At 35.1% G+C, this 23,157-nt stretch overlaps 1 protein-coding gene across 2 annotated transcripts in view; it reads right to left on the reverse strand.

Moving 5' to 3' along the window:
* Positions 1-1,330: 1,330 nt before the first annotated feature.
* Positions 1,331-23,157, reverse strand: part of LOC121383252 (fibroblast growth factor receptor 4-like) — a 75,378-nt gene continuing 53,551 nt past the window's right edge. The window contains exons 6-20 of one of the 2 annotated variants that reach the window (XM_041513152.1): positions 21,671-21,828; positions 21,043-21,166; positions 20,324-20,511; positions 19,496-19,504; positions 15,863-16,010; positions 14,709-14,899; positions 13,737-13,915; positions 11,300-11,415; positions 10,721-10,831; positions 10,056-10,276; positions 9,303-9,425; positions 8,331-8,401; positions 6,601-6,738; positions 5,930-6,038; positions 1,331-5,287 (exon numbers count right to left, since the gene is read on the reverse strand). In XM_041513152.1, the coding sequence (XP_041369086.1) occupies positions 5,177-5,287; positions 5,930-6,038; positions 6,601-6,738; positions 8,331-8,401; positions 9,303-9,425; positions 10,056-10,276; positions 10,721-10,831; positions 11,300-11,415; positions 13,737-13,915; positions 14,709-14,899; positions 15,863-16,010; positions 19,496-19,504; positions 20,324-20,511; positions 21,043-21,166; positions 21,671-21,828 (1,997 nt within the window). In that variant the 3' untranslated portion in view covers positions 1,331-5,176. The remainder of the gene's footprint in view (positions 5,288-5,929; positions 6,039-6,600; positions 6,739-8,330; positions 8,402-9,302; positions 9,426-10,055; positions 10,277-10,720; positions 10,832-11,299; positions 11,416-13,736; positions 13,916-14,708; positions 14,900-15,862; positions 16,011-19,495; positions 19,505-20,323; positions 20,512-21,042; positions 21,167-21,670; positions 21,829-23,157) is intronic. The other variant, XM_041513153.1, reaches the window with a different exon arrangement.

A 23,157-nucleotide genomic window follows, 5' to 3' on the forward strand; every position in this document is an offset into this window, starting at 1 on the left:
AATCACCACAAATCATGATAGAATTAATAATTTAGATGATTAAAATTTACTCCAAGTTTGGCAGTTGTGTTAGCAAATGCTGCAAACTAATAATAGAAAACAAATGAACACATTTGTGGAAGCACTATACCGGCCATTTTGAATATTGGCAACAAAATATTTTAGGGAAATAAATTGACATAACTGCACCTTGACGTTAACAAACCAATAATGCATATCCAATAAATCTTGCTCTATGTTGGCAACAATATTTATTTTTAATTTTAATAATGCATTTAAAAAAAATCAAACCCAAACTGTACAAATTGTGCATGTGACGCTGCATCCCAGAGTTTGAAATATCATGGCATCAAAATGTTTGTCTGTTACAGCAAAACCTTGGTTCTTATTAAAAGGTAAAATTTGTTCTGTTGTTTTATAACTTATCTTTTGTTCTTGCAAAACAAAATTTTGGTTCTTATTTTTTTAAAAAGGAAAAAAAACCCACCCAAACACATTTTTTTTACAATTAGGCCCCAACATTAACAATATACCACCATCTTACAATCTGATAGTCAAGCTTGTAGAATAAATACTCTTCTTTCAAGGGATTACATTTAACTTTTACCATCATTTTTTTTAGCTTAAAGTTTAATATACATTGTAATAAAATTACTGTAAACTTGTGTTTTGTATGGCACAGTGGACCCCATTTAACTGTAGTGATTGAAAGAAAGAAAGAAATGTTTTATTTAACGATGCACTCAACACATTTTATTTACAGTTATATGGCGTCAGACATATGGTTAAGAACCACACAGATATTGAGAGGAAACCCGCTGTCGCCACTACATGGGCTACTCTTTCCGATTAGCAGCAAGGGATCTTTTATTTGCGCTTCCCACAGGCAGGATAGCACAAACCATGGCCTTTGTTGAACCAGTTATGGATCACTGGTCAGTGCAAGTGGTTTACACCTACCCATTGAGCCTTGCGGAGCAGTCACTCAGGGTTTGGAGTCGGTATCTGGATTAAAAATCACATGCCTCGACTGGGATCCAAACCCAGTACCTGCCAGCCTGTAGACCGATGGCCTAACCACAACGCCGGTCCTGTAGTGATCGATACTGCTGTACATACACGACAGGCCGGGACGTAGCCAAGTGGTAGAATACTCGCCTGATGCATGGTCAGTCTAGGATCGATCCCCGTTGGTGGCCCATTGAGCTGTTTCTCATTCTAGCCAGTGCACCGCAACTGGTATATCAAAGACCGTGGTATGTGCTATCCTTTCTTTAGAATGGTGCATATAAAAAGATCCCTTGCTACTAATGAAAAATGTAGTGGGTTTTCACTGTAAGTCCTTATGTAAAAAAAATCCCTAAAAAAAGTTTTAATATCCAACAGCCGATGATTAATAAATCAATCTGTTCTAGTGGTGTCATTAAACAAACCAAACTTTAACAAACTTTACATCAAGTCATTTGAAATTTGCATCACCTACAAATTCATCCATCATTCACTTATACAAAAAATTTAAATTGTATTTAAAATAAGTAATTATGATATTTAATTATTGAGAATACGCTGTACATATTAGTATGCAAATGACTATAATTAAATGGGTCCCACTGTGCAGCCAAAACATTTTAAATAAACAACTGTAAATAAAATGCCAACCTAGTGTACAGTCCACGTAACCGACATAAAATTTCACATAAAGCAACAACATGGCAGGGAATGAGCGAATGTGGTCTATAAATGTCGTTTGATTAATGCTAGTTAAAAAATTAACAATTAACAAACTGAAATAATATGTAAAATTAAATGCATGTTATGTATACAAATATTGCAAACTGGCAGTGGTCCACTATAAATGCATGGCAAGACAACATTAAACTCCACAATCCAACCAAATTATCTATACTTGTTAGCCAACTTTCATCCGAGTTAACTCAGTAAGGTCTAAAAACTCTAGTATTTTACAGAGAAAAAAAGGGCTGACCTTAATTTTTTTAATGTATCTTTGATTTTAAAAATTAATATGTCGAGGCACATACATAATACTTTATCTGAACCTTAAGGAATATACTGGAGAAGAAAAAGAAGACTACCTGCACTGTATTCTAAAAACAACTGGGTATATTCCCAGAAACACAAACGTTTTCTTTTTAAATCTTAGCAAATTCCCCCCCACACCCATCATATGAGTGAACATCAATTCTTACTCATAATATATTCTTCAATTTCAAGGTATTCATAAACTAAACAAGTTTACAAACATATATATTACACTTTTTGTTTCAAGGGGGTACCCTTTTCTTGTGAGGTGTTTGGGTTTGAAGCGGGAAGCGGGGAGGGAGGGAGAGCAAAGATATGGAAGTCTAATTCTTATATTATGAAAATAAAATGGTCTATATTCAGTTGCAAGCTACACACTGTATTAAAGGGACATTCCTGAGTTTGCTGTATTGTAGATGTTTCCGACTAATAAAATATTTCCACGATTAAACTTACATATTAAATATATTTTCTTGTTTAGAATGAGTAGAAAACCTTTAAAGGTAATCTTTATTCACACTTTGTCAGACAAAACATCCGAAATGGAACTGAGGGAAGCTAGGCTGGGAGGGAGGGGGGAGGAAAAACTTTTAGTTTTTTTTAACGAGAGAAAATAATGTGATGCACAAGTTATATTATAATGCATCTTGAAAAAATTAATTTGGTTGGATTGGGAAATAACAACAAGTGTCTAGATATAATTTCATAGCACAGAACACTTGACAACCTAACAACAAACTGTTGAATGAATGAAATGAATGAATACTAGTATATGAATTTCAACTGCTTTCTATCAAACTTCAAATCATGGCTCAATTAGCTTATAGATTCTTTCTTAAGACTAATGTACGATTTAGAAGAAAAAAACTGCATTTCTTATCACTGAATTCCTGTATCATTGTTATATCTAAAACTGAATGAACAACCAATGGAAAATATTATGTTAATCTCGGTTGTTCCATTGTAAACCTGAGGGTTGCCAATGGAGACATAGAGGGGTAGGTGATCAAAATCATTTATGTTTGCTAAATTTGTTGAAATTTACTGCTGGGTTGCCAAAAACAAAACCTAAATACCAGAAAATGAACTCTGGTCTAAAACGTGATGAATGAATTAAGGAAGATGATATAAACATGTGAAATATAACAGTTGTACCCTTTAATAATGTAAGTTGGTACAGTTTAATTCTTACAAGTTAAAGCTCAATTCTAACTACCCAGCGTATGTCCATCTTATTCATGAATTCTTTTAATGATTTCCGTGTCATGGACATGTTCACAAATGGGAAATTGACTGGAAAACCTGTCTACAGTTCATATGTTGTAATGGCACTGAACTGACAAGAAAAAACAAAACAGTGCAATAGACAAATAATAAAGCATACACACACAAAAAACTATGACAATAAAAAAATTATTAAAAACATTTTGTGGTTTTGTAACAAGCTAAAAATGCTCTTATTTTCTAATATGGACACATACGTGAACAGTATTTTGCGTAAAATATGACTGGGGACCATGATTAGAAATGTGTTGTGATAAAATATACAGATGATATGAGCTTGGCACACAGGGGTAGCAAACCATATACTCTATACAGAGGCTGTTCTAGAATCAAACACAATCGGTGGGATTGGCTAGTTAGAGAGGCATTGTGACTTTTATTTTAGAGAGGCATTGTGACTTTTATTTTATATCAGCCGGTTTTTCCACATATTTTTTTTTTTAAATGAAAGTTTATTCGTGGGTGATGGGCATATAACAAAAAATATCCTCCTACCCTTAAACCCAATCCCTGCAATTGCCCATAGCAATCACCAATGCCATCAAATTATTAATTCTCCACAGAACCTTTTTTTTTTTTTTTTGTGAAAATATTCAATTTATTTTCCACGACATGTTTATGGCCATAGACATTTTCTACATTGCACTCAATGCAGATGTGGCCCACCCACCCCACCCCACCCCCCTTTTAATTCTGGAACAGCCATAAGCTCATGCTGCTACAATTGTAACAAATATACACACATTGTTCGGATGTAGCCATACGAAATTCATGATAAACCTTATTGATCGAAGTCGACTCAACAATTCTAGTCCTTGAGCAGTCTGCATATATTTACACACTGTCGTTGATCAGACTTCTTACAGCTCAAAAAAAAAAAAATTCAAAAAAAAATCAAAAGCAGAATTATTTGCAAAATATTTCCTTCATAATTTACACATAAATTCCTTCAAGGTAGCCAACAAAGTCCAGTCTTGCTTTGGATTACACCTTGTTTATGTGACGGCAGTCATAAAGATCGTCGACTGTATGTCGAAATAGCACTCTTTTAGTTAAAACATTTCTTCTGTCAAAGATATTTTGCTGATGAATATGTCTTCTTATATCCATGTGAAATAAAAATTCCTTCTTTTAAATGTTGAAATTCAGTTACAAAATCAGATTTTTTTTTTCACCCCTGATCATGTTGTGGTGGTTATAGTCCAATCATAAATGCCAAACACCGCAATTCAATTTAACCAAAACATGGTTGTTCATAGTCTGAATAATAAAATGGTAGAACTCTGTTTGACAAAACTAGTGGTAGCTGTAGGCAACACATCCACAATCTGTTTTAAGTTATAGTCAAGTCAAAAATATGGTCAAAACACCAGTTCAATTTGACACAACTGTTGTACAAGTTTAGTCTTGTCAAAAACACCATAGTTCAATTTGACTCATCCGTTGTAAGTTATAGTCGAGTCAAAAATAACGGAAAAGCACCACTCCTTGATTTGTTGATAGTCAGAGTAACATTGTAATAGAAACAAAACTCCTCTTGAAATGTTATCTACTGGTGATAGTCAGAGTAACACTATAATGTAATCAAACTCCTCTTGATTTGTGATCTAGTGTTAATAGAGTAACATTGTAATGTAGTCAAACTTCTCTTGATGATGATGCTGTTACCATTAAACAATGGTACTGCTATGATCAAACGATGGCATCACTGTTACCAAAACAATGGTGCTGCTATCATCCAACAACAGCACCGCTGACACCAAACGATGGTTGCTGCTATCATCAAACAATAGCACTGGTACTACCAAAATGCTGGTGTTGCTACCACCAGCCGTGGACGACCCACTAGTCACTATACAATGGTGCTCTCCCCACTGCTGGTACTGCTGTGAGACATGGAGGAATACTGGCTGTCTGACGTACTCATGGGTGTCACAGTGGCCGGCTCCAGGTCAAGATATGCCTGCAATACAACACGACACAGAGATTTTAAAACACAGTTACAAACACAGTTGGAAAATTGCTCACAAATAAATAATTAAAAAGAAATTTTATTTTTAAATACCCCCAAAACACAAAAAAGCCTCTTGATCTTTGACTGGGTATTTTAAATCTTGTTGATCACATTTAGCTATAGATGAAACACCCATTACATTTTGTTAAATAATAATCAACAACACCCCCACCCCCACCCCACAAAAAACCCCACCTTCAACTGACTGTATTTTAAAAATTACTCACTGTACTTTAAATATTAATCAATCTTTAAAAAAATTAAACTCACTTTTTAATTACAACTGTTTTCAGTCTTCACTTTTTTCAACACGTATAATAAAATTCCCACATCCACACAAAAAAGACCCCACCTTCAACTGACTGTATTTTAAAAATTACTCACTGTATTTTAAATATTAACCAATTTTTAAAAAAATTACTCATTTTTATTTACAATTGTTTTTAGTCTTCGCTTTTTTCAACACTTGTAATAAAATTCCCCCACCCTATTACTAATTTACAAATAAATATAATAAATAAATTGAATATTTGATATATTCTGGTACCTCCGGTGGTATCTAAACCTGTAAAAGCTTAAAGCTGTACATACCTCATCATTTAGAGACAACGTGAGGATTTTATCGATGTCCTCCACCAACTGCTGGAAGGACGGTCTCTTTGTTGGGTTTTCCTCCCAACACTTGGACATAATGTGATACCTGAAACACAAACATCAACACTTAACCAATCAACACTTCGACATAATGTGATACCTGAAACACAAACATCAACACTTAACCAATCAACACTTCGACATAATGTGATACCTGGTAACTGAATTACAATCAATTAACACTTCAACATAATTTGACAACTGGTAACTGAATCACAATCAATCAACACTAGATAGATTTCTATATTGTTTGTAATTAACTGTTTCAAATTTTAATTAATGTAAATGAATAATAAACCTAAATACCATACTGGCTATTTTATTCTTTATTCTGACCATAAAACTTGCATACTTACTCTTTTTACCACATAAAGCATACCATTTTAATTTTTAAGTATTTCTTATTTTAGTTATTACAATGCTTGTTACCAAGCCTATGGAAGTTGTTTTTCTTCTTCGATACCTGTTAAAATCACCAATTTACTCCAATGTGAATTCCATACTGCATACACCGTTTTGTTCAACAGTTTGTTTTGTTTATCAACACCACTAAAGCACACCGTTTTGTTCAATACAAATGTCACTGTTATTATCGATATTGTACTCACATTTCTCTGCATGCATATGGTGGCTTCTCCATTCTGTGACCTTCTTTTAACAACTCAAACAACTTCTCGACGGGAACCGAGGGATACGGGTTACCGCCCAGCGTAAATACTTCCCACAACAGAACCCCATATGACCATCTGAAATACACAATAACACACTGCACACTGGTTGTATTTTAAACATTTTATATATAGAAATTATTATACGAGCTTTGTGTCATACTGATTTTACGAAACGAATGTCAGGATTTTTGTATATTTAGTGAGCAGTAAATATTTTTTAGGCCATCCCATCGGCTGTTGGGATATTCAAACCAGACTACTATCCTTAGGGGAATATGCACTAGTTTGAAGACAGGTGATGTTGAAAAGAAATTTATTAAACTGTGATTAATTTAAGGAATATTTTATTAGCCAAAGACTAAATGTTGTAGCCACTTTGTATGAAAAATAGCAATTGGCTAAATTTAGCCATGTACAGGGTGAGCCCTTGAAAATGGAGAAAACTTGGAGTACACAGTAGAAGAATCTTAGGCTGTTGGGATGTTTGGACCAGACTACTATCCTTAGGGGAATATGCACTAGTTTGAGGACAGCTGATGTCCGTTGAAAAAATTAATTAAACTGTGATTAATTTAAGGAATATTTTATTAGCCAAGACTAAATGTTGCAGCTGCTTTGTATAAAAATTAGCAATCGGCTAAATTCGGTCATGTTAGGGTGAGCCCTGAAATAGCACACCAAACATCCATCATATTTTAGATCAGTGACACCAGTTTATTGGTCAATCAAAGGTGAGCAATAGATATTTCACAAACGATTACCTCAATGTTAACTACGGTTACAGCATGCAATGTAAAGTACGATTGTTGAAGATATCAACACGGGCCATCACCATGACAACAAGACATACACGAGGGCGGACATTCACCTTGACCTCCATGGTATCACTCAGTTCCCACAAACCACCAAACCCTCATATGATCATTTCAAAACACTTGCCGACGCTCGTCACGTCTACACTTGTCTGCCAGCGCTATGAGGAACATGGACTAGAAAATGTTTCCCATACAGAATGAATCAACCCAGTGTACTCTCATTGACAGTTTTACAGTATCTAATCAACCTCACATAGTATTTAACCCCAACATTATCAACAGGTCTTTCAATTTAAATATATATTTTTAAAATCAACAGGTCGTTCAAACTAAACATGTTTATAAATAAATTAAAAAATTTTTTTTTTTAAATAAAAATTTATAAATTAATTTAATGTTTGAAAACCTTGCATTTGAACACACTGAAAGCACAGGGTGTATTTTAGTCCCATAGGAATGATATGTGAAGTTGAGGGAGGGTGGTGGACACCTCTGGTGGTGGGGTGAAAAGCCTTATTTTTATCTTTATTCATATTGAGAAAAGAACACACAAAAAATCTTACATTTTCGTCCTCAAGTGGAGGGGGAACAGCCACCCCCCAGCCCCACCCCCCATTCCCATAGGTTCCTTGGTGTGTCTTGGCTTATTACTTAATTATGTATAGTTTAAAACTCACCAAGATTTTAAAGTTTATTAACCAATGTGTATGTATGTATGTATCTATACATATATACACTTTTGGTAATAAATCCCATTGTTTAAGAAAACAATAATTTGGGTACCATTTACCAGTATGAAAAAGAAAATGGGTCAAGCTGCTCTATTACGGTAATAAATATGACAATACTTACACGTCACTTTTCGAGGTATATCTGCGGTCAAACAGGGCTTCTGGTGCCATCCATTTGACAGGAAGTCGACCCTAATAAAAAAAGGAGGCATATGTAATATCAGTACATCATTAAAACTTGATAGTCAAAAGATTTTTTTAAACGTAAAACTAAAAATAACAAGGAACATTTTGTTCAGTATCGTGTCACGATTAAAGTTTCAGATATCACTACACAATTTTAAAACATTAAATGGTAGTTACCAGCGGCGTACGAAGATGCCAAAAAGTGGGGGGCACACTTTTATATTTACACACCTTTACACTATTATAAAGTAAATATAAAGCAAAATATCTGAAAAATGGGGGGCATCTGCGCCCCCGCGCCCCCCCCCCCTTCCTACACCTGTGGTTACTAATCAATTTTCAATTACCAAAGGGGCCTTCATATGCCAGGTGTGTGTATAATACAAGTGGCCACTTGGACAGGTTTCTCTCTTTGTTAACAAAAAACATATAAACAACACCTTACAGAAAGAAAATGTTTTATTTAATGACGCACATTTTATTTATGGTTATATGGCATCAGACATATGGTTAAGGACCACACAGATATTGAGAGAGGAAACCCGCTGTCACCACTTCATGGGCTACTCTTTTCGATAAACAGCAAGGGATCTTTTATATGCATCATCCCACAGACAGGATAGTACGGCCTTTGTTACACTAGTTGTGGAGCACTGGCTGGAACGAGAAATAGCCCATTGGGAACAACTTACAAAGGAAACCGACAACACAGCACATACCACAGCCTTTGTTAAAACCAGTGGTGAAGCACAGGTTTGGTGAAGCACAGGTTTGGTGAAGCACAGGTTGGATTGAGAACAAACAAATTGGTTTCTCTACTGAAAGATTCGAACAACCAATAATTTAACCTCAAGTTAGCATTCTAACACTAGCAAACATCCTTCTTTCCAACATTTTGTATACTTACATCTGTGGTTTTTCTGTAGTAATCAACATTCTGCAAATTGCGAGTTAATCCAAAGTCAGCAATTTTAAGAACAAAATCTTCATTCACCAACACATTCCTGGCTGCTAAATCACGGTGAATACACTGAAAAGTGGAATATAATTCTTGTTATAAACATGTCAATTCACATCACACAGAAATGTAAATGAATTTTTTTTAATCTTTTTTTTGATTAAAAATGAATTATGGAATAACCAAGAATGCGTTCAGTTAGATCGAGCAGAAAAACACGTCTGCTAAAGTGGTTGATGTATTTCTTTGTAACAAAACACATTTTTGTGTTGCATTTTCAAGAAATGTGAGTTTTAAACGAAACATTCTGGTAAATTTGGACAAAAATAAATATTTTTAACTTTTACAACCATGAAGACAAACAAAAACATGCAATCCGACAAAACATGAAATTTATGAAAATTAATATTCTAAGAAACTGTAAGTAAAATGATACGGGAACATTTTTATCAGTATCGCATTTCGATCTGCTATGCAAATTTCTGAGATTGCTGCACAATTTTAAAACATTAAACAGTAATTGCTAATCAATTTTCAATTGACAAAAAATATCACTAATCAAGATTTCAAAAACAAAATTTTCCCTGAAGACTTCATAAAGTTTTGAAAAAAGAAAAGAATCTATTTAAACTTAAAGGACAAAAAAACAAACAAAAAAACCCCACCTGCATTTTAAACAAAGATCAAACAAAATACACTCACATGTTTGGAAGCCAAGTACTCCATCCCACGTGCCACTTGGTAGGCGTACGATATCAAATCTTTCTGCGTCAGTGGTTTGAAGTCGTCCATCTGAACGATGAGGTCAGTCATGGGCCGCTCGTACCCCGACGTGGAATAATTCGAGTTAGGTGGGCGGTGACACTTGAGGAAGTCGCGCAGGTTTCCATTCGGAGCATACTCAACCACCACATATAGAGGACCTGTTTTTAAAAAACACAATACAGAAATACCTATCTAAACAACTGACAGTAATGATAATAGTGAAAGTAAAGGAAAACTCCAACTACAAAAATTCACTAGCCATCGGGCATGGCAATAGTAGTTATTTACTAGCCCGACATTGAATATTACTAGCCATGGGAGTGGGGCTACCAGAATCTAGAAGCTCTGAACTCTTAAATCACTCTATATTCAGCATAATAAAAACAAAATGTACAATAAACTGCACCCTACATCCATTTCTGTCACAGGGATAAAAATTAATTCAGGGTCTTGAAAACTAAGGGGGTAGTGGTGTGCTTTTTATTAAAATGAACAAGAGGAACAGTTTTGCATCAGTGCCAAAATCTGGAATTTATTATTATTTTTTATATATATATAAGTGCACAGAATTTTCATCTTTGTGATGGCAGGACAGCACATACCTCGCTGAGTACAACATCCAAGCAGGTTGATGATGTTCTTGTGGCTGCCGATCACCTTCATCACTTCCATCTCCAACATGAGGTCCGTCATCTCACGATCGGTCGCGTCCTCTGTACACAAAACAACAATTGTCAGGTTTACACTATGAACAAAACACTTGGACATCACAACAGAAACAGTATTAAAGATGGAATTAAACACTTTCAGGAGAAGTATTGTAAATGCTTATATTTTAGGAAATAAAATAAAACAAAAACAATTATATTTATTTGTAACTTTTAGCAATTTTCAGTTTTGAATTGTGTTACCATGGCAACTATATAATACAAGTTATATCTTGCATGTGACATATACATGTTTAATTATTTGAAATCAAACTTTATGTTCTTTTAACAACTACTCTTCAACTAGACACCATGTTTTTTGTATTATTATTGTATACAACTTGAACACTGATTTTCATAAGAATGAAAAATATCATAAAATTGGCAGAAATCTTCACAAATAGTTTACTATGCTAAGTAACTCACTGGAAAATAACATTCATTGTATCAATAGGTAAACAAACGTTGTCAAACCTTTCAACATTTTCACAGCCACTGTAGTTTTTCCTGGTCGTCCTTGGATACCGAGAGCTTCGCCCTTCACAACAAGACCAAAAGCTCCTTCTCCTAACCGGTGACCACACACAAGTCTGAAATTATAAAAAACAAGAACAATCTATTAAATAATCACTAAAGGTCAAATGACACAGAGCGCAGATGGGCATGGCCATTTTAGCAAGAGATTACCATAATGAGGGTCCACTTACAGGGTATGTAATTATTCTTTATATGAAAGGGAAGCATTGTTTGAAAACACACAAGCACCACACTGTGCCATCCGCAGCTGCCTCGCCTCCAACATACAGTCATTGTGACACTTGGTCTAGAGAGAGAGAGAGAGGGGTGAGATCTGGCTCAGTGGGTAGAGTGCACACCTGAGGTGCCTGGGTTGTAGGATCAAACCACCTCAGTGGAACCATTCTCCGATTTTGTATCACACCAGTGTCTCCCTACTGGTTTATATCAAAAGCCATGGTGGTATGTGCTGTTCTGTCTATGGGAAAGTGTATATAAGATTAAGATTCCTTTCTGTTAATGGAAAAATGTAGTGGGTGTCCTCTCACACTTTATGTCAGAATTACCAAATGTTTATGGTCACCACAGCACATGGTTGTTTGGGGTCCAGTAAATGGTTATTTTGTTTAAAGATAAAAGTTTGCATTGTTTACCTACACTAGACCACATTCACATATTAACTCTTTCACCACGACAGGCCGGTATACCGGCTAGCGATATCCAGTGCCTCTCAGCACGACAGGCCGGTATACCGGCTAGCGATATCCAGTGCCTCTCAGCACGACAGGCCGGTTTAGCAGCTTGTAACACCTGTTCATATTTGGCGCCGAGTGACGCGTCAATATTATAATTAGACAAAATCTTGCGCGACCATAGCTGCCATGTGACACACTGTAATGGCTGCGCCCATGTTCTAGCGAATTTTTAATGAGTTTTTCCAAGTTTATACTGATATTCTGACTGTAATTAAACATGAACCGAGGTGAAAAAATTTCGTCTGTTGAAAACAATGGTTGCGATTCAGATGACGAGTTTTCCGATGATGAAATGTGGGATAATATGGACTTTGGTGCACTTGATTTAATCGAGATTGGCGATCGTGAACAAAATGTCATTCAACATGGCAATTTAGAAGAAAATGATACCGATGACGAGTTACAAGATGACTTGCCACTGTTTTACCACGCGCCTGAGTTTACCTGGACACATGAGCCATATTCGGTTACCAGCAGATCAACGTTTACTAAAAATCCGGGGCCCATAAAAGTGTTTGACGTCAACACAAACGCCATAGAGTACTTTTCACTATTTTATTCCAATACAGTGTATGGAAAAATTGTGTAATTTACCAATATGAATGCCAAAAAAAAGCGTGATACAGATCCTGCTAACAATAAAGGTGTGTGGTATGATGTTTCTGTTGATGAAATGAAAGCTTATTATGGCTTGTTAATTTTGCAAAAGCATTGTAAATATATTTTTAAAATTATAACTGGAATGTTAATTAATTATCCAACAAGAAAAACATTTGTACTGTTGTTTTTTTAAATTACCAGTCCTACCTACTCAATAGGTGAGTAATATGCATATTTTACCTGTAATTACCAGATTTATACCTGTTGAATATAACATTTTTAAAGTTTTTTTTTTTTATGTAAACAGCCGTCCATTCACCTTTCTGGAAATGTATAGCCTATAACTAAAATTAATGATAAAACAAGTAGTTTTATCCTTTAACAAACATGATCATAAATCTGCTATTTAAACTCAGTGTGCAGGGAAGGTCAAGGCTGTAAAACTTAGTGGTGAAAGAGTTAATCATTGACAACTGGATGTTAAACATTTGGTAATTTTGAGGAAACCCACAAAATGTTTCCATTAGAAGGGAGGGACAGAACATCAGGGCTCGAACTTAAGAATTTGTCTCCCACGGCAATTTTAAAAAGAATTGCCATGGGTGAAACGGCTTACCAATGGAAATTTTGGGCCTGCCTATGGCAGTTTTTGAAAAAAGTGACATTTGCAGCAAATAAACATGACTGAAAGGTTCTTTTGCTGTATGTAGACATATTTAATTGTGCAAATGTTAAATATTGGCAGCTCTACCTATGACAATTTATATCTCAACGACGACAATTGCCGCCAGTGCCGTCGTTAATTTCGATCCCTGCAGAACATACCATGGCCATTGATACACCAGTCGTGGGACATGAAAACACCCAATAGGTCTACCGAATAAGAGTGGCGTGGCGTGGCGTGGCGTGGCGTGGCGTGGCGTGGCGTGGCGTGGCGTGGCAAGTATATGTAAACGTAAACGTAATGTAACATAATTAAAGAAACAACATTAATAAACGTAACATAACATATCATAGTAGTGATGCCACCGGTGACTGACCTTTCTCTAGGGAACTCCCACTGTTTGTCTAGAGGAATGTCGTACTCGGACACCTCAGTGACGTCCGATGACAGTCTGCGACGGGTGGAGTAGCCCTCGATTCGAACCTGAGGAATGATGAGGGGCATGCCAGGCGCTATCGCATCCGGGTCCTTGTTGTTCGGATAGTACAGGTCATTCTGCAATTTCAAACCTTATACATTACGCATTTATTTTAAAACGTGAATGAATAAATGTTTAACGACACCCAAGCACAAAAAATATATCAGCTACTGGGCATCATACAATGGTAAATATATAAATGAAATGAAAAAAGAAAGAAAGAAATGTTTTATTTAACGACAAACTCAACACATTTTATTTACGGTTATATGGCGTCAGACATATGGTTAAGGACCACACAGATTTTGAGAGGAAACCCGCTGTCGTCACTTCATGGGCTACTCTTTCCGATTAGAAGCAAGAAATCTTTTATTTGCGCTTCCCACAGGCAGGATAGCACAAACCATGGCCTTTGTTGAACCAGTTATGGATCATTGGTCGGTGCAAGTGGTTTACACCTACCCATTGAGCCTTGCGGAGCACTCACTCAGGGTTTGGAGTCGGTATCTGGATTAAAAATCCCACGCCTCGACTGGGATCCAAACCCAGTACCTACTAGCCTGTTGATTGATGGCCTAACCATGACGCCACCGAGGCCAGTCTATGAAATGAAGATAAATATCAATATAAAAGTTCTACAGTCCAAGTTAAAACACAGAGGTTATGGGATTTCCATTGTGTTTTGCTGTGTAAAAAAAAAAAAAAAAAAAACCTACAAAAAACACCTGCATGATCTATTCCAAATATTTAAATATTAAATACAGCTCTGGCAATTAATCACAGCAATTGGCAATGCCGATGAGATTATTATGGGGTTTTTCTTTTTTAATTTCAAGCTATCAGAGTGATCTAGTACAACCCTGTACAAACCTGGCGCATGATGATGACCCGTTTCTTGTAGGGTACGTTCTGTAGGCGTTTCTGCCGCTGCCAGACGACCACGAGGATAATGGCGACGATGAAGATGACGACGGCGCAGGAGCCGCCCGCGATGATGGGGATCGTGAACGCAGACTCCAAGTTGTGGTCTCGCAACATCTGGGTGTTACCTGTCGTCTCACCTGAAAATATCGACAAATTGTTATCAGTGTTACATGTCGTCTCACCTGAAAATAATGACAAATCGTTACGAATGTTACCCGTCGTCTCACCTAAAAATAATGACAAATCGTTATCAGTGTTACCTGTATTACTTGTCGTCTCGCCTGAAAACAATGACAAGTCATTACGACCATTACCTGTATTACCTGAAAATAACGACAAATCGTTACGAGTGTTACCCGTCGTTTCGCCTGAAAATAATAACAAATCGTTATCAGTGTTACCTGTATTACCTGTCAACTCACCTGAAAATAACAACAAATCGTTATCAGTATTACCTGTAGTTTCATGTTTTCATTTCTGGGGCAATGGCAAGTATTGCCTTCAGTTTAGTAACAAACATTAGGGCACCAAAGCAAAACGTTTTTAATTTGGGGGGGGGGGGGGGGGGGGGGGGCGGCTTTCACGGCAACTGTTGCTTTCAGTTTGGTAACAAAAATTAAGGCACCAAGGCAAGTTGGATGGGCCATAAGGCAAAACTGTTTTACTTTCTGGGGACATAGCAAGTGTTGCCTTCAGTTTAATATAAAACATTAGGGCACCAAGGTAAGTTGGAGGGGCACAAAAGAAGAACAGGTTGCTCGTTTGTTTATTAAAAATTGAGAAACATTTTGTAAATTGTTTTCCAAACTGCAAATTCTTTTTAAAAAATTTATTATTTTTTCACAATTAAGGATAGATATACAACATGGTATGAATGGATAGAGGGTGGTGGCAAACGAGGAAGGGCACCACTACATTTTTCTTGTTGTCGACAACATCCAATGTTAGGGCAGAACAGCCAGTAAGGAGGACAACCTCAACACATGACATCAGTGCTGTGGTAAAATCCGTAGCCTGTATGTTTTTACCCTTTCATTCATACCTGCATCACATTTAATCACATATATCAAGTTTTATGAAGAGAGTAAATCTGTACTCACTAGTAAGTTCCGTCACGACCGTGAGCCAGGCACTGCCATACTCAATTCCGATGGAGTTCTGGGCGACACAGGTGTACCAACCACCATCGTCCATCGTCACGTTTTTAATGACCAGCGTCTCGGGGTGTGAGTTGTTCACAGAAGACGTCTGATAAACAAAGATTTAAGCTTTAATTAAACATCAAATAATTACAGCAAATTTTGGTGCTCATGTAAATACTTGTTAAAGCAGCACTGTCATATTTGCATTATATACTTTTTGCATGTCGCTTGTGTTTAATAGTTTTATTACATACATCTTGCAAGTGCCTGTTTATAATAGTTTTCTTTTAATAAATATTTTGCATGTGGCTTCTTTTTAAGTTTTATTACATACATTGTTTGCATATAAGGCTTGTTTTTAATAGTTTTATTACACACATTTTTCATGTGGCTTGTTTCTAATAGTTTTTAAATATTTGTATAAATATATTCTGCACTAAACCACACAAAACTTTAGCACTACATCTGACATTTATTTATGGTAATTACTGGGGAATTTTTTTATTTATACAATAACAAATCCAAATGGTAAAAATCTAAGGTCTTGTTTTAAGCCTGTGATGACACTGTAATCTGAAATGACCCAATAGCTACATAATTACTTGTCACTTGATGAACAAATGTCATTTAAATTTATCAATTTCATATTAAGTAAAATTATACTGAAGCAATAAAACAAATATTTTATAGTGCTACTTTAATTTAAACTGTGCCAGTGTTTGGATCTCTTTGGTGTTCATGTTAAACAGTCTGAACCATGTTTTCAGCATATTGTAAAATAAATATTTTAAATAAAATTAAAATGTGCAACATAAAAACAAAAACCACGAGATAATAATAAGTATACTTGTATGTCAATTAGGGTGGGTTTCCCCCACCACTTCTTTTTGAGTAACTAATTACATCCCAAGTAATCTTGGGAAGCTGAATCTTTCACAATGACCAAATGCATCAACTAAGATTGGTGATACAGTCAGATTTAACTAAATAATTTTAAAATATTAACATTTGCAATTTCCAGTCTAATGAATCAGTTATGTTTGTGAATGTGCAAGGTTAGAAAGTGCATAAGCAGGCCATTTTGCAGGACGTGATGTCATCAGTTTTGACTTGCGTCAGGCAGTTCAAGGTCATCTGGCTTGAAGGTCGGCATTCCTGTTTAACGTACTCTAAGTATAATAGTCCTATTAATGTTTGTGCATGGAATATGAAGTCTGCAAGAAGAAAATGCAATCAACATTACAAATTGAGAAAGATAAAAGAATATGGGTCAAATTATTTTATCACCAGTTTGAATTAAGCATGTGTAAATAACTCTAAATATATTTCAAGTCAAAAGGTGAAAAAAAAGAAAAAAAAGACAAATTTTAATGATGCATTTTTTGTATCAATCTAATTATCAACATCATATGCATAAATCTTATTATTAATAAACATTATTTATACGGTTATTGTTTTCTTAACCTTTTTACCTCTGAAAAAATAAAAATAAATCTCAAGCCATTGTTAAGAAAATTCAGTCCAATCTGTAGTCACACCAAATGTTATTTTAAGCTTGGCTTGATTACCACGTTTCAGAGTGAAAAATATTATAAACCGGACTAATTAATTAACTTTTTTTTAACACTGAAAAAGACTAAATACATTTTTAAAAATTAAGATGGTGAGAAGTTACTCATTGCAGTTCCATATTCCATGCAGTACGTAGTGTGCGCAGGGCTTAACAAAGTGCAAGATAGTGTGCTGTCATTCATTCTGGTTGCTCATGCAGTAACACAATAAACACTGCTGGTACACAAATCATTGCCTTGCGTACCTACATGCTGCGATCACTAAGAAATAGTATCTTCAACTAAATATGTAGAAGAACAATATCAAATACCAAGGAGGAGTTCTCATTACAACGAGAACTCAAACAAACTCAAACAATTTAAAACCAATACTTCCTATTCTTCAACTGTCTTAGGAAAGAAAACTATACACAATATTTCTTCATACATGTAATTAAACCATTACTGACTGGTAAACATGTATATTTTCTAGGGTGAGTATGAAAACTAAATTACAATATTTAACAAATATATAGTCTTTAATGTCAAGATGTCTGAACTGTGCCCATGGTAATATACAGATATTAAATAGGTCATGGCAACCTATTTTTGACATCTGGACCAGACTGAAAGTTCCACCCCACCATTTGTTAATCCATACATCCATTCATCCGTCGACACTAAAAAAAACATCCATCTACCCCCCCCACACAAACTAATCCTCCACCCACCCACCCACCCAAATCAAGCATCAACCTTTCTAAGTGATTTAATCATTAATATTAATCATGTTTTAACACTCATTAGCACTTAACACCTAATTTGAAGAGTATAAATGTTGTGGGAAATCTACAACTATATGTGTATATTCCGTCACAATGGGATAGTACACTGTACAAGGGAGTCCACAGGCTGACATGTTCATTAGTTAACATGACAATGGGCTGTTTATTTATTTATTTTCTCACTAACAGGTGGCAGGCGTGGGACCTGTTACCAAAACAGAGAATGGCCTGTACTGTTGTTTCATGTCACCCTCATTGATACTCAATATCTTGAGCACACATGGACGTGTCACTGTTACGATGACAACCAATAATGGGGAACTTTGTGTTTCAACATACACATGTTGTTCATAAAAATACTGCCTTGTAATCTCTGCTTTGTCATGTACACATAGCTGGGGGAAAACGGTTTATTCCCAGAGTAGATATTGGCCAGTACAATACAACAGTGTGTCATAGTTCACTATGAAAATAAAGTGATAGAATCATACGACTATAAGCACAAAGTTTATTTGTTTAATGACACCACTAGAGCACATTAATCATTAATCACCAGCTATCGGATGTTAAACATGAGGTAATTAATTCTGACATGTTACAACTTAAAGTTCGGTAAAAATAAATATTAAAATGCAGTCCATTCAACAAAATTGTCCCATAATTTATATTAAACTAAGCTTAATACCTTTCACTAGTAGTTAAAAGACACACACTTGTACTGTCCATAAAAGTTTATGTTCCTTAATGCAAACTCATCCTAGATTAGTCTTATAATATAAAGTAAAACCCAACTACGGACAGGACACTGATGCCTCTACTGTGGACAGACATACATACATATGGAAAAGACCTGATATATGCACACATTGTACCATTTGGTGGTGAGGAAAACAATTTACAACAAACACATCAAAAATCCATAAACTTTAACCACAAACTAGATCTTATTTAAAACAAAACAATGTACCATTTTATAAGAAAGAAACTGAAAAAAATACTCCAAGAATATCCCCCCCCCCCCCCCACCCACCCAATATAGGCTAAGAATATATTCTATGAACTTTATGCCAACAAAAGACATTCTATGTATGTGCTGACTAAAATACAGTCTCTCGTTTTATTTCTGAAAAAGAAGTGTGAGTAGTTCATTCCAAGTGAGTCAATCTGTGCTCTGGGATCAAGATATCTAGAACAGTTCTACCAACAGTACTACAAACACAACATGAACAGCAGGCATCGTAAAGGGAACCACATACCTTTGGCTGCTGCTAGGGCAAAGAAAATAGAATTGCCTTAACTTTTGTATTGATGAAACACAAATAATAATACTTGTTAGTGAGATTAGTGAGATTAAAATATAATTTGTAATATAAAATGTTACTGGGAAATAACCTTCTTTCCAGTATATTTTTTTATACCTAGACAAACATCCTAATTATTTTTATTATGTGAGAAAAAAAAACATATAAAATGTGATTCCAGCCACTCTCTCACATTTACTTAGGCCTAATGACTTTCAATATTTAACCAATGGAGTCATGGGTTGGGGTTTTTAGGTTTTCATTGACTAAAATTTAGATTTCTATTATAGTCATATTATTTAGCTTTTCATGTATTAATAGACCACAATATATGGCACAACTCATGCATACTGTTCATATATTTATGAATAAACTGAACTGAATTGAACTGAAACTGAATTATTAATGATCAGTGTTTACAAAAATCTGAATCTCAAATAGGCCAGATATTTATCATAATACGAATGAGGTCTTTGCATGCCTATAGAAGATTAAATTCTTATGTGGAACCACATCATTTCTTTTAAACTTAACAATGTTATGCTAAGAAATTTATACCAAAGGCCACATAAATCACTAATCGGGGCATTTCACTCACTCAGATACAATAAAATGTTCATTTTTTTCTGATTAATTAATTCATCAGGTGGGTAACACAGCGATTACTTCAAATAAACACCCTCGTAATTTGAAATAAAAGAAAACACATAGACCCACCCACAACTGAGATGTTTACTGCTGCTGGTCAAACTAAAAATGTCGGCATTAGTGTGAGAAACGTACCTGTAAAACAGTCACATACGGATCACCCTCAGGTGACATGTATGACCCATTGACTTGGTAGTGTTTCAACCACTGCAGGTGAGGGTGAAGGTCGCTCAGAATGATTTTACATGTGAATACCGCATCATCACTCAGCAGTACAGTCTGGTTTTTAGGCCCCTCGATCACTGGTGTATGGGGCAGTCTCTCTGAACACAACGAAACACAGGATTATTTGTTATTTCACTATTAAGTGTAAAAGATCATATAAAAATACAATCGTATTTAAAGGTGAAGTTGATAAAAATATAGACCTTCCATTTTTAAAAGTTAAATCAAAATATTTAATATTTATATATTTAAAAGCTGTATCATTTATTTTCCAAAGCAATTATTTCCATCACCATTAATATTTTGCTGTTTCTCATTTTATTCCAGAAGAAATGAATGTAAAATATATATTTATTTTATGATTAGTGTATAGAAGTCAAAAAGCATTTTACATTTAATATTCTAAATTTGACGTTGCAATTTAAAAAAAAAGATGTTTTTCTTCCAGTAGAGTGACTTTGTTTTGTAATTTACTCAACAAAGTCTTAGTTATGTCATGAATTTGTTTTGTAATCTAAACAAATTATGTTTTTCTTCCAACAAAGTGACTTTGTTTTGTATTTTACTAAATCAAGTCTTAGACTTAATACCTGTATTTGTTTTGCAATTTAATCAGTTTTGCTACTTACGAATCACTTCCAGTTTGTACGTCCAGTTGACGGAGCCGTGCTTGTTATAGACGATGCACGTGTAGTTGCCACTGTCATCCATCACCAGATCACCCATCGTCAGCTGGTAACCTTTAAAATTATACTGAAAAAAAGAGAAGTCCAGATTCAATATATAGAAATTATCATATTTATACAAGGGCCTCGTAAGTTGGATGACTTGTGCCCAATCCTTTTGTATGTATACATTATATGCAATAAAATGTTTACAATCAATCAACCTTTACAATAATAGTAGTATAGTGTTCTTATTTCAATGTAAAACACTAATTAATATTCAAAATATACTAAAAGAAATTCTCTTGTCTAAGTCATTAAATTATATTGGCTTAAAAAACGGTCAACATATACACTTCATTTATTAGTTTAACAAAATAAAATTTCTATTATATACTTGAACTAAAAATTATGAGAACACTAATCAAAACCAATGCCACACTTTTAAAAAGAAATCAAACTTCTCAGTAAAAACGTCTCAGTAAAGATCTGGAATATGTAAATTTATAGCAGCAGATTTTATAAATTTTTATAACAAACATAATGCAATATCAGTACTAATTTTTCCTGTTAGTAGCTTACAAACACTTACCTGCCCCAGCTTGCTTCTTTTAAATGGCTGGTTATTAAATATCCATTTTATTTCCGGCTTTGGCTTCCCTTTCGCTGGACATTTCAAGTCAACATACGAGTTAGCCGGCCGGGCAATAGTTGATGGTTTTGCCTTGTTTGACAGCCACTGTGGTGGGCCTTAAATGAAAACAAATACATACATTACAATTTTAATAAATGCAACAGGTATTAAAAATATTATAAATTAATAGGTGTCCAAAGTTGTCAGTTTTTTTTGCCTAAACTAGGCAACTATATTCAACATGCGCAATGTCTGGAAGAATTAACTATTTGCACATTTGGTTTTAATGCTGTGTCTGGAATTTAAAAGACAATTTTAAGTGCCATATTTTATTTTTAAATATTGTCTACTAATGTTTTAGTTTTTTTCATGTAGGTGGAGGTCTCTCTCTATAAAACACAAACAAACAAACAAACAAACAACATTTCTCCTGTGGGTATTGACTCTTCACAATGCCACGGACAAATATAGATTCCAGAGTTTGATATTCACAGAAGAAAACGACCTTGGACATAAAAAATTTTTAAACTTTGTATGGTCTTTAAAAGTACATGGTTACTAGGAGCTTGTCATTAAAGAACTTGGAACAGAAATAGTTTTGGAGTAGTCATATAATACTGAATTCTGGAAAAGTCAAGAGGTTTTCATTTGGTTTTGAGTACCGGTAGCTAAAATAGGCCTACTCTTCCTTTCATAAAATTTTAAATGATATTTTTTCCCCTTCAATGTTTAATTAACAAAACATTTACTTTTTTTAAATGCAAGACTATTATACCAGTATTTAGTTAAGACAAGTACTCTAAAAAAAAGATTTGCAGCCAGATGAAACGGGGAAAAAGTTGTTTTCTTGTAATAAATCCACTAACACACATTTAAGGTATATGGAATTTTGCAAGCATGGAACATCCAGCAAGCCACACTTCACTGTCACTTTATATTTAAAGAGCTTTTCTCATGTGACTCGACCTTTTAATGAATATAGCGCCCCAGTAATGAACGAGTCTGCCATAATGTGCAAGGAGGAGTGACTCGGCAGTCAACTGGGCTGGGCCGAGTGGGAAAGAAAACAAAGTGCACCGTGTAACTCGGTCATCTGGTTCCAATCCAAACCCCATCTCTTCTTGCCGATACAGGGACTAGACTAGTGGTAATGGCAGAGGGAAGGTCCCCCAGTGCACTGTTCAGGAAGTTGCTCATGTGATTTAAATCTGGCAGCCATTTTGAAACGGCTATAAGCCATGAAATGTGAAACATGACATTGTTATTCCACTCTCTCTTTTTTTTTCTGTGTCGGTTTAGGTTTCATATTTACAAATAATAATTCTAGCAAGTTGCAAAATGGTGGAAATGTATGGCTGAACAAACTGTTGGATTCATGAAAATAAATGTCTTTTAACTTATATTTTGTTGTAAAAAGGCGAAAACAAAAAACCTCAGCTTTTTCA

Source organism: Gigantopelta aegis, chromosome 10 (assembly GCF_016097555.1).
Source record: "Gigantopelta aegis isolate Gae_Host chromosome 10, Gae_host_genome, whole genome shotgun sequence".
Taxonomy (NCBI): Eukaryota; Metazoa; Mollusca; class Gastropoda; order Neomphalida; family Peltospiridae; genus Gigantopelta; species Gigantopelta aegis.